The 15,216-nt window shown below is 46.6% G+C and overlaps 1 protein-coding gene across 1 annotated transcript in view; it reads left to right on the forward strand.

The window, feature by feature from the left end:
- Positions 1-7,009: 7,009 nt before the first annotated feature.
- LOC135911956 (neprilysin-11-like) overlaps positions 7,010-15,216 on the forward strand; it is a 149,296-nt gene continuing 141,089 nt past the window's right edge. The window contains exon 1 of the mRNA XM_065444320.2: positions 7,010-7,176. Within this exon, the coding sequence (XP_065300392.1) occupies positions 7,010-7,176 (167 nt within the window). The remainder of the gene's footprint in view (positions 7,177-15,216) is intronic.

The following is a 15,216-nucleotide window of genomic DNA, read 5'->3' on the forward strand; positions in this document are numbered from 1 at the left end:
AATGTTGAAACACGTGTTTTTGTTTAATATATGTGACAGACAGCAGAGCTAAACGTACGTTTCATTCATGTTGGCGAAGTATGCAACGCACCTTTCACAGCAACGAGCGAATTTGTACATGTACAGTAACATGTAACGACACCTATACCATTCTTTGTATGAAAATTTAAGGTGTTGACTACGGCCTTATTTAGTCTCTCATAACATGCTGCAAGAACGTAGCTATACCGAAAGTGCGGCTTTTCCTTGGAGCACGAAGGCTTCCACAAAGAGAAGACCGGAGGCGAGGCAGGCTGCGCTGAGCACAAGGAAGGGTGACCCCGTCTGTTCGGGGCCAAAGCGACCGGTTTCTCTTCGAGGCGTGTTGGCCACAGATGAACTGCCACTGCCGCTTCTGCAGCACGGATAGCCAGCGTTGAACATTACATGATGGTCACGGTGAACAAATGGCTAACAATTCGTAAGGACCGCGAACACAGAATCGCGCCCTTTACAGCCCTTTGCAGGAGGAACCAGTGTGCACAAAGGAAAGAATACCCGTGGTACCAACGACGGCAGCAAGCGCAGTCGTCAAATTTGAATGTACGGGTCAAGTCCGTCTGCTATTTATGCATGTCCTGCACGACCGCGTATTCCAAAAAAGTCGCTGGTGCTTGTTTAAAATGTAGAATGCGCAACAGCCACAATCCGTGTTACGTGCGCAATCTAATAAGGCGATACTCGTGACGACCATAACGCGGCATACTCACTCTTCAACACAGCCATTCATGCTCATTCCGAAGGCGTGAGTGCGAGTGAAAGACAAGTGGTGCGAGTGGACGCAAGTATGAAGGTGAGTAAGCTTGTACCTACAAAAGCCAGTGTCCGTGAGTGTGGCGACGAATGAGTGCCTACTGGTGCGTATAGACGTGGTTACGAACACGAAGGAGTGTTGTTGATTGTGTGTTTATGAGAGAAAAGAAACGTCAGGGAGTGTCGGTGAGATTGAGCAGACGTAAACGTAAGTGAGTGCGGAGCTTCAAAAAAAAAAATTGCGAGGGAGTGGTCAATTTTACTACAAACCTATGCAGCGAAGACAAAGATAGTGACAATATCGCCGAAGTCTAGATACAGTTAGTGATGTTCTGCACCGAGCCATGACTTGATAAAAGCGAGAATCGGGTATAACCGGACACTGGCAAAAAGCAAGAACAATGTACCCATGATAGTGTAGGCTTGTGCTTACAACCATACCATAAATTGCAAAGAACTCAAGGATGAGGAAATTAGCTCATTCTCGCTTGGCAGGTGACCACGATAGGCTTGGGTAAATGCACGTTTTTAAGGCCAGAAATGTGCAAGTTGAAGAAATGTGCGATATCCATAAGAGGGTCGCGTGATGAAATCCCTGCAGCTGGAACACATGCGTTGTCATTCGCTAGAGTTTTTCTTTTATAAATTTGCAGAACATGACATTGATAGAGTTATTCAAAATTTGGCATAGTTGAAATTGCAATTATGGTAGTGTTTGTGCCGCCAACATCCTTTGATAAGAATAATTTTCTGTATGGGGGAACATTGACACTACAATATGAATGGATCGCAAACATTCAGTTATTGCCAATAGTTTACTAAGAGATTGGTTGACATATCTTTTGTGGGTCTGTTACGGTTACGAAAAGTCATGCAGCACAGAGTGGCACAAAGCTTTGCTCAATTAGGATGCATTATTTGCTTTTTCACTCGCTTACTGGTAAACATTCTTTGGAGAGAAGTTCCTCATCAGTGAGAGATATACACTTGTTCCTTTCTAACTCCACTATTTCTACATGACGAAAATTACCTGCACAAGCTATTCAGCTCAGGTATCGTAAAGTGTTCACTGTTCAGATTTTAAACCGAAATTAGGAAAAATGTAGCACTTCAACAATTAAATACAATCAGTACTACAGTTATGCCTACTTAAAAGCAATTTAAGCTCGTCATTACTTTCGGGGCCACCGTCTCTGACATCTATTAACAAGAGCATACTCGTTTCAATTGTGATTGCCCCCCAACTGCTAGAACAACGCGTTTCACACTTTGTTTACTGAAATGGTTATCTGTCCATAGCAATTTTAAATGACGGATGCCTTGGAAGTGGTGCTGCTCCTATGATCATTGTTAAGCAGGCTTGACTTGACTGCTGCGCAGCTTTGGTAAAGTGTGCTTCTTAAAGGAATTCCTATGATAACATGGAACAGCTGTGTCATGCATAATCAAGCGAAACATTTTTTCGCTTTAAAATAGCTTGCATGCATTTGTGTCCGCTCAAAAGCGCACATATGCTATATATAGGACTCCTTAGGAAAAAACAATTCGAAATCTTGAAAATCTGTATTAACGTTCTTGTATTATTACTCAAGCGCAACGTCTTGAACCTAATCCGCTTCAAACGCACAAGCAGCTTCAGTATGACAGCTGTGTGTCCCGTACCTTTTGAGAAAACATTCTTGTGGTTAGGAACCACCTATGACAACCACTTTTCTAAAGGTAGCTCTACTTGATGTTGGTGCCGCAATTTAGTAGGAATAAAACTGGTTGATCAGGCTGCTGAAATGGACAAGTTTCTTAACACACAAAGGAGGACTCGAAGACTCGGAAGAGGATACTTTATTTTTATCAGTTCTTAAATGTCACAAAATTGTGGCGGCATTGTGGAAATTATTTGTTGAATTGCGTTAGCAAGAATTTTGCTACATACATTTCTTCAGGTAATTAGAAACACCACATGTAAAAACTATTGGCTACATCTCGATACACTCTCTCACCTGCATGGCCTTTGCACCTTGGTGGCGCCGGTTTCCGAAGCCATAAAGGGATTGTTGTGGTGTACTCAATAACTTTCGTTCAGTGGGCCGCTTGGCGGCTCGTTAGCTTTACTGTAAAGAGGTACTTTGTCATTCTTTGGATAAATCATATTCAAGGTAGAAAATGTCACCTACCTTCTGCTTTTGTTTTCTTCTTCTTCAAAGCACGTTATACGCGCACATTCGATTCTGGTATTCAATAGAAAGGAATCGGTTCACATGTTTTTCATTGCACACTACCTAGTTTATGCACTTCAGAAAATGTCACCAGAGCCGATTATTTATTCATTTCGGGAGGCTAGCCGCAATTAAATGTGGTGTTTTTTAGACCTTAGAGCATTTTTCAAAACTGACTCATGCCGATAGGACAATACTAGTCTGTGAGACGGAATGCTAGAACAAGCGCACATAAATTAAGCGAGAAAATAAAAAACCGCGATCATATGACATACAAATGAAGATTTCGTGCACTGAGGGAATCAGTTCTATGTGACGAATTCGGCAAGCCTTTAGTTATCGTGCACTGGTTGCGGTTCCGCGAACCGTTACCGGGTGTACCAACGTGTTTTTGTAAAGAGTGGTAGTGTGTGAGGCTCGTCAGCATACATGTGTGTGAGAGCGAGGACAGCAGTACGATGGTGACCACCTCGAAGACACCTCGAAGACGATCGTATGGCATTAAAGGCATGATAACTGTGCTGCTTGTTAGACACGAGCTTACATGACCACTGTTGGTCTCTAATGGAAATTATATGAGCGTTAGTCGGGAAAATCTGGCTTGCAACGTCACCAACAACTACGTTTTATACAGTCTTACATTCTAATGGCTATTTCAAATGGTGCCTATTAAAACGACACTGGTATTTGTACCCAAGGGAAGAAATATTAAACAAACATGATTGATTTGATCGATCATTAACGATCGTTAACGGTCACTAACAGACCGAGGTAAAATTCATGCTGTCTCTCAGTTCCCTGCTCCGAAGTGTGTCAAGGATGTACGCAGCTCCACCGGCCTTTTTTCGTACTTTCACCGCTTCGTGAAAAAGTTCGCGGCCATAGCACAACCAATCGAGCTTTTGAAGAAGGACGCCCCTTTCAAGAGGGCGATCACAAGGCCTCTGCGTTCTCGCATGTAATTGGCCTTCTCACAACGCCGCCCGTTCTGGCCCATTTTGATCCTTCTGCGCCTACCGAAGTCCATACTGATGCCAGTGGCCACGGAATCGGCCCAGTACTAGAAAAACGCTGGCACGGCAACCAGCGTGTTATCGCTTACGCCAACAGGCTCCTCCCCTCCACTGTGCGCGACTATTCGATCTTTGAGGATGAGTATCTGAACCTTGTTTGGGTGGTTGCGAAGTTCCGTCTGGACTTATATGGCCGGCCATTTTCGGTCGTTACGGACCATCACGCGCTTTGCTGGTTGTGCTCACTGAAGGATCGAACAGGAACACTTGGTCGTTGCGCGTTCCGCCTCCAAGAATATTCGTATCCTGTCATCTAAATATCTGGCTCTCTCCACAAGGACGCTGGTCACCTGTCTTGCTACCCGGTCGATGAGCCCAAAGACGCTAACAGTAGTACCGCCACCGGCACTATCTCTGTGTCTGCCTTCGCGAACATCGCCGACGAGTACCAAGACCTATCGCTGCGAGCACTCATCGAGCGTCTACACTCTGCACCTACTGACGCATACGTTCACCGGTATGTCCTCCATGGCAGCATTCTGTACCGAAGGAACTTCCTGCCTTGTAGATGTGATCTTCTTCTTGTCGTGCCTATGCATCCACGACGGACTGTGCTGTTTGAGCTCCATGACACACCCGCTGCAGCGCATCTTGTCGTTACTCGGATGTACGACAGCGTACGCCGCCGCTTCTCTTGGCCCCGTCTCGCTCGCTCCGTCAGACGCTATGCTTCTGCCTGCGATTCCTGCCAGCGTAGGGAAACCCCCCACGTGCTACCAGACGACCATCTCCGGCTGATCACCGCCCCTGTGGAAACGTTCCTTTGCGTTGAAGTAGACCTCCTCGCCCTTTTCCCCCGTCGTCCTCCGAGAACAAGGGTAGCTGTTGCAACTGATTACGCCGACCCATACGTGATTACTCGGGCTCCCCCCCCCCCCGACCTGTTAAGCCACTGAAGTCGCAGACTTTCTCTTGCATGACATTGTTTCATTGTACCCTGATACAACTGCTTCCTCACCATGTTCGTAGCTTCTTGTCAAAAGTCATCGCCAGCAATGTGCACTCCGGCTCCACTCAACACAATCTGACCACCTCATACCATCCTCAAACCAATGAATTCACGGAGCGCTTCAACCGCGCCCTCACAGATATGCTGTCCATGCACGTTTCGAAGAACCACCATGAACTAGGATGGGACATTGTCCTTCCTTACGTCACATTTGCGTGCATTTATTCTCGGTCCGTCTCCACCAGATTTTCTCTATTTTATGTATTGTACGGTCGCGAAACAACCTTGCTTTTGATGCTGCACTTCCTCCTGCTGCGACCTCAATGAGCGAATATCTGTGCGACGCCGTCGCCCTCGCTGACCATGCACGCGAGCTCGCCTGTACTCGACTGACAACCTCGCAAACCACCCAGCAGCGTCTGTACAACGCCCGCAATCGTGACGCACAATTTTCGTCTGGTGTGTACGTGCTCCTTTGGTCGCCCTCTCGTCTCGTCGTACTTTCATAGAAGCTCCTTACGCAATACGCGGGGCCCTACCTCGTGCTGCGCCACGAGACGCCAGGGACGTGCGAAATTGCTCCTGTGAAATCGACCTCACCCTCTACTCAGGCATCCATTGATGTTGTGCGCGTCAGTAGGCTCAATGTGTCAGTAGACTACACTGCTTCCGAGCCAGTCCTTTACACTCTAATAACAGTTGACACCCTTTGGCGTGCCCCTTCTGCCACACAACAATAATCGTCATCCGCCTTGATGCGCTTCCTTTCTTTAACGCTGCGAGCCCGGAACTTTCCAGTAACGAACGGCACGCGCGTTATCAGCATAGAACAGCTTACACCCTTTGGAGTGCCCCTTCGGACAACGTGCTATTACCCAGCGCCACGGTGTGCGACCGAGTCATGTCCGAGCCATGGTCGAAGGGCGAAAAACAAAACGGGAAATTTGACATGGATCATTAGTAAAGGTAAGAGCCAAGTCACCGTTCTGCTGCACTCGCTACATAGAAAGTGCTCGCAGTACATACCCGGTCCATGCATAGTGCAAGCTCCTAGTAGCAAACGACCATGGGCTGCGCTCTGCGCACTCATTTGCGCGTACGACACCTCTCGGCTCAGAATGAAAATGAATTACATTAATAAGTTACTTGAAGCTTTGCGTAAACGTCCGGCACCACACGTTCATACTTTAAGGCTTGTAACATAATATTTAATTTATATTTATTGAGCAAGCAGAAACATTGTGCAATTGTTGGACTAGCTTTCAATAGAATAAGCGCCAAAAGTGACGGCGCACAAGAAGAAATACAGACAGGAAAAGGCGCTTCCTGTCTGACGGCACACAGTTCTTGGGTTCCGTCCCTTTTGGCGCTTCTTCTATTGAAAGCTATGCACCAAGTAGCCCCCCAACGGGTTTTACTGTTGGACTAGCGCACAGTATCACCTACTCCTCTATTGGCCCCAGAGTCCTACTGTTCTTCGACCTCAGTCACTGTAGTGGCTCTTTTAGTGACTCAAGTGGCGAAGTCAACCGTTCGCTTTCCGAACAATTGTAAGATTACACTCCAGGCTTACAAAGGCCTAGTTTCAAGCATCCGCCTGTCTGTATTTCCTGCAGTGAAGACGAAACAACTGAACAATTCTTTATGCCATGCTGCCTCTTCAATATAATGGGCAAACAATTATCCCACAAATTCGTGTTCTGCGAAATTGCTCTCATTTGGCCAATTTGCGTTGTCCTTTTATATGGAACGTCGACTGTCGGTTTCAGTCATAAGGATATTTGCGCCACCGTTGAGAAACGTATTATCGATTCAAAGAAATTGCCAAGTTAGATCTGCTCCCGTTATTGTTATTATTATTATTTTATTATATGTTACTTTTGGCTACGTCATTTATATTGCTCGTCCTTTTCATTGAATTCATGAGTTTCCGTAAGTAGGAAAGTGAGATTTCGTTTATACTATCATTATTCCTTGCTTACATGGGTATCAGCCAATTCTCCATAGTGGGTATCAGCCACACGTTCATAAGACGAGAAAAAGGAAGAGAACCGGTTGGTCCTCTGGTTGTCCGCTGTGTTGCTCGGCCCAAGTCCACGTACTTCAGCACTGGACTGCCCTTCTTCGGAACGTCTGTCAACTCGGCAAAGTAAGACAATTTGCTATATGTGCGATGTGGCGAGTGAATGAAATTTCGGTGCCCATTTCCCTAACTGAGCGTTAACATCTGAGATTACAAGAAATTAGTGCTACGTAAGCGCCAGGTGGGAGCAGAATAAGGTTTTTCCGATTTTTTCTGAGATTCATCCGCATGGAACCGACGGACAGTGAAGCTGTGCCGCCCCGTTTGACCGATATAAAAACGCTTGCATGAAAGACCAGTCTTATAACCCGCACAGTCACAACAGTCACCAAAAAACCTCTCTCAGTGCCGCCTTTTACAACATTTTTTTTGTTGTTCTAGGTCACCCGATTGACTTGATGGCACAGGCTACCTAACTTATTTCTGGCAGTGAACAGCAACCTAACGTCTGCCCTGCTGACAACGTTATTAGAGAGTTTTAGAATAGGGGCCCCAAACGTTTTGGGGCCCCAAAGAAATAGCGTCGAAGCCACTACACATGCGCGAGACGCAAACTGCGTTTGGGTTTTGCGTTGGGAACGCTATTTCACCGATTTAGCGGGAGCTCAAATAGCGTTCCCAAAAGCTTTGCGTCAACAAACATGGCGGCACCCATCGAAGCGACGGCTCTAACGTAACACCAAACTGGGTTCGATTCGCGGTAACGCGTGAAGTTCGCCGGCTAGGAGAAATGACTGCAGTTATCGCTTTCTCTCAACTAGCGTGCGTTATGAAGATTGATTCATTAGACGCCGCTGATTCCGAATTCGAGTGTGGATTTTATGGCTCGTAGGCCTAACACGGCTAAGCTTGTCTGGTGAAGGCACGTAAAGTTGGTTTTGTTGCTCAAAACTAAGCACAACTAATTGTTTGCTGCTTGAAGAATAACCTCTAAATTGTAATTAACGCAAATACACGCATGTCAAAATTACTAATCATGTCATAAAATGGTATATCTTATTTAATTATTTTAATCGTTTTTTTAGACGCCGTAGTGGCGCTGTCAGCGCAAGATGCTATCCGTAAACGCAAAGCCCTATTCTAAATCTCTTCACTCCTGCGTGCCCCAAAGCTAACACCCGCAAAGCTCTTTGGGGCCCCAACATATTGGGGCCCTTATTCTAAAACTCTCCATTGAGATTATGTGCCACCAAGGGCAGTGCATCAATGACCGCATGCGCGAACACTCAAACAAAGTTCAAAAACGGGGTAGAGCTAGTGAGTTATCACTGCATTGCCATGAATGCGGCTGCAAGCCGTCTTTTAAAGATGTGACCTATCTGTCAAAATACCGCGATGATCTCACACGTCTTATTTCCGAAGCTTTCCACATTCATATTAGCGGCGTAGCATGTGTAAGCCTTCTCTCTATTTCTCTACTTCCGAAGGAGATTGCCTTCCTATCGCATTAATTGCGTTTTTAACGCGATAGCGTTAAGGAGCTCGTGTCGCAGAAAAGCCGGTGTCGTCGGCGTCGGGTGTCGGCGTCGGCGGCGTTGACCGTGAGCGATAAATCACGGCAGGCTCTTCATAAATAAAAAGCAACTTCCAACATTGGCCCGGTGGGAATCGAACCCAGGTCTCCGGAGTGTGAGACAGAGACGCTACCACTCAGCCACGAGTTCGATGCTTCCAAGCGGTGCAAACGCGCCTCTAGTGAATGCGGTGTTGCCTTCGAAACCAGCCGTGGAAAGTTATACTGCGGTGTATATCGGTAATTATGAACATGTAACGTACAGAAGTCACAATTACACGAGTTGCGAAGTGCGTTTCCGCTGCATTTCTTTTGCGCTTTCCGCACATGCAGAGCCATCTTGCGGCAAACACAGAAGACCCCCTCCTCTCAATGTACGGCGCTGCCCCGACAGGAGGCGCGCCGCGCGCGCATTGGGACCGCTGCCAGGCGCGTCGCGGGGCTCCCTCTCCCCTGACGACGCTTCGCCGTGCTTCCGGTTTAGATTACTATCTATCTCTCTGCGCGTGCCGATCACGACGTTTGGCTGGCGCAGATCGTTTTCCCTCCGAGACACCGAGTTCTTTGGTTCGTTTCGTTCGCTCAGGCGCACGTTTCATTGTCGCGCCGAACGCTGCGTTGCTCGACGTTCACCGCGTGATAGGTGGGCGCTAAGTCCGATGCGGGGCGCATCGTAAGTGATTGCTGTGCCGTAGCGCATTGTCTTATACCCCTTGGCGGGTCGACGGGAACGCTGTCGCGTCCCACTCTTGAAGGCGAAGCTTAAGCGTCCTCCAATTTTTTCGCCCCTGTGCTTGCTGAATGCTGTTGATTCTGTGCTTTGAGATAGCGGTGGAGTATATTTTTTTATTTTCATTTTTCATTTATTGAACCCTCAAGGCCAAAGGCATTAAAGAGGGGAGTGGTTACAAAACAGAAATACATAAATAAATACAATGCATATTACAGAACAAGTATTATCATCTTCCTGTTGTACAATGTTAGCTAGTGCAGAACGAAAATGCTGGTTATCAGTTATGTCGACTATATCTGCGGGAAGGCGGTTCCATTCGCGTGATGTGCGAGGCAAGAAAGACTGAAATGCAGTTTTAGTGTTACATGTTTCAATGCCAACTTTGTGACGATGGTCAATGCGATTTGACACGTATCTGGGGAATGAAATGAGGGAATCGCGTAGCGTGGGGTGATGGTATAGTTTATGAAAAAGGCTCAAACGAATTGTCTGCCGGCGGGATGCTAGAAGAGGTAAAGAAAGATTAGCTTTCATGCTTGTTACACTTGCGGTACGGTTAAAGTTGGACAGGATAAAACGAGCAGCGTTATTTTGAACCAGCTCAAGTAAGGTTATCAGTTTTTCATGGTGCGGATCCCATATCGCGGCGGCATATTCCCGATTAGAACGTATTAGTGTTTTATAAAGCAGTAATTTCAAAGAAGATGGAGTTTTGGAAAAGTTACGGCGCACGTAGCCCAACATGCGGTTAGCTTTGTTAGTAATGTATTCAATATGGCGCGTCCAGTTAAGGTCAGCAGAAATATTAACACCCAGGTATTTATATGAAGTAACCGCTTCTAACGCAACGTTATTTAGGTAGTATACAGGCGGTGAGTTGGCACTTCTTGATATTCGCATAATTTTGCACTTATTAGTATTAAGTTCCATAAGCCATTCATTACTCCAACGAGAAATGTTAGAGAGGTCACGCTGAAGAATGTTAGCATCGTCGGGGGATTTTATTTCGCGGAAAACAACACAGTCATCAGCAAACAAAAGAATGTTAGATGATACAATGGAAGGGAGATCATTGATGTAAATAAGAAATAAAAGGGGTCCAAGCACTGACCCTTGTGGCACGCCCGAGTAAACTTATATATATATATATGCTGACTAAAAGAATAAAGACACTTGGTTGTTAGTCAGCGCTCTTGTCTGTGTCACTCTCATTGTCTTGTTGTTTAGCGCTGTTTACTGCTCGTAATCATGAACCAACCAGCACAAATGCCTACTCTTCTGTAGTATTTTCTCTCAGGGATATATATTAAATGCGTAAGCATTTGTATATTTAACCAACGACGAAACCTGTCCGTAACGTAAGACTAATCACTATAAAAAAGTTATGTGTAAAAGATTGTTGCTATGAAGGCTCTGTTGAAACAGTTGGTGATGGTGGTAAAAGCCATCTCTAGAACCACACGCAGAGCCGACTTGGTGCATTGTAGAAATCAGAAAAGTTCTGCTTTTGGGGAAATGTAATGATAAACACGCCACATCCCCTTTGCGTACCGGTGAGTGCGAGAGGAGCGTTCCGTTCGGGCATTCCTTCACCGACGAAAAGGCCACCGAGCCATGGAGTAAGATACGACAGGAGCGCCGACTCTGCTCGTCTGGAAGGGACAGATTATGAAAAATTGACTCCTTCTTGACAGCACCTTAGCCAGACGGTGCTACGGATGAGGAAAGAACAGTAGATCGGAGAGGCATGTCTTCCAGCAAGCCAAAGAAGTAGAAGCGCGTGCGGACCAAGCTCGGGTCTCTCTGTTGTTGTACATCGCACGGTCGTGTTTAGAGGTGTTTTCGCGCCTGCTGCTTGCCTATCTGTTTTGTCGTCTGCTCCGCACATTCCCTGACGCCTGTAGCGCGCATAGCGCTTGCGGTTCATGGAGTGACGCTATCAGAAGGAGCAAGTGTTCGTATAATGTTCTTTTGTTAATTCTATACAGGCGAAATGCAGGATATTTGTAAGGTGGGCTGCATCTAGTTATACAAGGCACATGAAGGGGAAATATAAGCCGAAAACGGAAACCAAGACCGAAGGAAAAACTAGGAAAATGGGAGGGGAATATAACGGCAGTTCGTGTAGTCTCAAGCGCTGAGAGACGACAGCGAAAAAGAGTGTATAACACGAAGGTGATGTTTATCCCTGTTTTATGCGATCATCCACCAACTGCAAAGATGCTTCGCTTGCTTCTTTTCTCGCGAAGCTTCCCGTGTCACCCGGTTCTCTTGCAAACCACAGTGCCACATTCTCATTCAAACGTTATAATGTAGAAATCCTGCTAGGGCTTCCTGCTTATGAACTTCCCAAGAGAAGCTAAGATCCTGTCTCCAGCTTATGGTGAATTGTTCCTTCGTGTACATTCGTCGAAAAGTTGTCCTCGGCATCGCGTGGCAACGCAATGTGCCCGCAAGTCTTTCACAGTGCGAACACCGGTCAGTGTTGTAAATTGTGCCCCTTCTGTGCGTCCTCACACCAAAGAGTCCACGTAAGCACCCTGAGCGTTCGCAGCGGGGTGCTCCTGCTTTGCAGGACCACCCCTGCACATCTGTATCTTGTCAGTAGTCACTACCATGCGCTAGAAGTCTTCGGTGGTAGTCGGTTGTGCTTCAAGGTCGATTGCGTTATTGAAATTAGAGTTTACTATAAATGCCTCGAATGATTTTTCATGAAAGCCTTCCGTGACATAGCTGCACTTCGTTACACAAGGAACTGTGTCTTCACTTACAAAAACCGTCGTTCTGCTTGGGGAGCAGCACCCAACTATCTGATTTTGCAATTTTTCCTACCTTGTAGTGGTCCCATGAAGGCGGAAGCTTGACTCTTTCAGGATGCAGAAAAATCGCCTGCAAAAGTAACTTTTGATCTCTATTCAGGGAGTGTGTCTTGCCGTTTCAAGCAGTGGAGCTGCTTGTGCCGCTTTTTGCGCATTCTTCCTTTGAAGGCACACTCAAACTATTCCCCTTGCTTAACAGATTCCTGCTGGGCTGTCAACAGAACGACTCATCTATTGAACTCCTCTCGAAGGCAAGGCTGAGAATTTTCATTACGGCACGTGGCTAGAGAAGGGAAGGCGCCCACACCGAGTATAGGTGTAGACAAATTAATCTCCTCCTGTCCTTCCTCATCGGTGTCTTCTGTTTTCTCCTGACATTCTGAACCATTGAGTTGTGCCAGGCTTCCCTCCAAAATTGAAGGAACGGCTGCCTTTCGAAGTCGAGGCAATTTCTATACATCGCTGAAGTACCTGTCAAAACTAAGGTGCATCTCGAAGTGTCGCGCACATATTTTGTTTTTTGCTGCAAATGGTAGCTGATATTCAGCAATTTTTTGTCTCCACTGGTGCAGCAGCTGCGGATTAGATGGCGCCATGCAGAGCGAATATTCCCCCTATCCTTCGTTTTACCCATATTTGCAGCAGGTAACATCGTTCATCGTTTCCTTTCCTGTTTCTTCTTCTCGTCGCGCATAAGTATTAAAATACCTTATTTCGTCAGGCATGTATAAACATGCTGCAGACATGGTAAACAAAGCGAGGAATATGAAAATTTCTACTCTTTCGCGCTCTTTCAGGCATTAAAAACAAGTACGTCTGTTGTGCCTTCTTGCGCAGTATTATTTTTCGTCTGCTTCCTCGAAAAACGTTCAAAGATGTTTCGAATACGTGCAGAAATGCGGTACCATGCGTTTATTTCCGCTTATATTTTTTGCGCGTATATATTTCTTGTGTTTGATCGCTGTCAAATTAACGCAGGTGAGGGTCGGATTTTCTAGCAGACGACACGCTCTACGCACGCCGCACCGCCCGTTCTGCACCGCCGTTGTCGCCTGCCTCCGCCACTCAGCGTGTGCGCATCTGGAAGCAAGCTTTTGAATGATTTACACGCGCCTCGCAGACGGCCCTACGCGATGAGAGTAGAAATGACATGAGGCAGTATACGCTCTTAGGAACGTTTACACCCTTTGGGGCTTATCTTGTCCCACGACAGTGATCGTCATCTGTCTTGCCCGCGTTTCCTTTTTGTAACGCTGCGAGCCCGGTACTTCCTAGTCACGAACAGCATACGCGTTATTAGTGTGACGCAGCATTCTCGACAGGAAAGTAGCGAGCGCCAAGCTTACAGGAGGGGAGACGCGGGCGGAGCAGATGGCGGTTGTTGTTGTTGGACAAATATACACTCCAAAGGGTGCAATCCTTTTAAGATTGTAATCAGAAGAGCTTGGTCGCGCAACCCACCGCCCCGTTCCAAAGGAGACGCTCATAACATGCATCCATCCATCCAGCCGGCGGAAAGTGGAAGGTAAGGAGAAAGCATGTGCGAGACCGTGACGAGAAGCAGAGTGAGCGAGCAAAGGAATGAGCGTGACCCCCGGCGTTCCACGGTTTGTCCCGAGCGAATGCGTTTCGCGGCGTCGGAGTCGGTGCTCTTGTTTACCTTACTCCGTGCACCAAATTATGAGGGCTAATGCGCCTCACGTCGTACATCACAGACAGACAAGCACTCAATGACTTGATAAGGATGATAAGGAGTGATGAGGGGTTATATGGGTATTATCGCAATTGATATGGCTCTACACGGATGGATAAGCTGCTAAAGAGGGAGAAGGGCTTATAATGGTCGGGTCAATTCTGATGTTATTAAGCGCTAATAACGATTGATAGTGGTCGTATCATGTCCGATAAGGTTCATAAGGATAGGTAAGAGTGGATAAGGTTCGGATCAATTCCATTAAGTTTGATACCGACCGATAAGGGTTCATAAGGGTCGCATCAAGTCCGATAAGGCGGATGACCAATAAAGGTTGATGAGGGCCGGATCTAGTCCGATAAGTTTAATGGTGACTGATAAGGGTTGATAAGCTTGACACTGGTCGGATCAAGCTTCATAACACTGACAACGACAGTGGGCTGCATGGAGATGAGCAAGTGGCACAATGTTTGCCCATGCTTGGACAACTACCAGAGGAGTTTCTGCGTGAATTTTTTTGTCGGCATGCCCCAGCTCTCGCTGTGGCTCCTCCGTGACTCTTTGTGCTCAACACTGATAATGAACAGCAATGCAGGCAGCAGTATGTTTACACTCCCCGTTGATGCTTGCCTTGCATGTGCACGTGCTGCGGCCGCTGGTTCTGGTTAGGCTAAGCTTCGTGAAACAGACCAAAACAGAAGATTGGTTTATTTGCTGAGACAGTAAAGTCGGCAAAGCATCGCAAAAAGAAACCAAGGAAGTGGAGAGAGTACGAGAAGGTGCAGACTTGGGTCGTGGACAAAACAGCGTCTTCCCAAAGAAACAAAGAACACATAGAAGGGATGAAGATGTCTACCTTTTTTCCTGACTTTGTTCTTAATCTCCAAATTACATAGATTTATTACACGGCAATGTTAACGTACATACCAAAATAATGTTGGTAGGAATAGAGAAGCTTTTACATACATTTTACTGGAGGTCACAACTTGCCACGGTTACCTTTGTTTTCGAGATGTGATCGCACCGCTATTGCCTCTCGTTTGAACCTTTGTACTGCTGAACGCCTCGAGGTTTAGCTATTCCGTGCGACAGACAACATTTCTCGAGAGCTACCGATCAAAGATGTGTTCTCCCCTTTGTACATGTCTCGCAAAGCGAAGTCAGTAAGCACTACAAGCACCTGGTTTTAGTTTCACCCCTGCACCACCTTGTCTGGATCACATGTCATTGCACCTAGTGCTGCCGTTGTTGCGGCTGTTCGCCAGGTTGCTGCTGGGGCCTAACGACGGCCACCCGGTGCATGTAATTGAGCTCACGATCGCGCATTACCATTTACAAAAGGCAGAGG

Source organism: Dermacentor albipictus, chromosome 1, assembly GCF_038994185.2.
Source record: "Dermacentor albipictus isolate Rhodes 1998 colony chromosome 1, USDA_Dalb.pri_finalv2, whole genome shotgun sequence".
In the NCBI taxonomy this organism is placed as follows: domain Eukaryota; kingdom Metazoa; phylum Arthropoda; class Arachnida; order Ixodida; family Ixodidae; genus Dermacentor; species Dermacentor albipictus.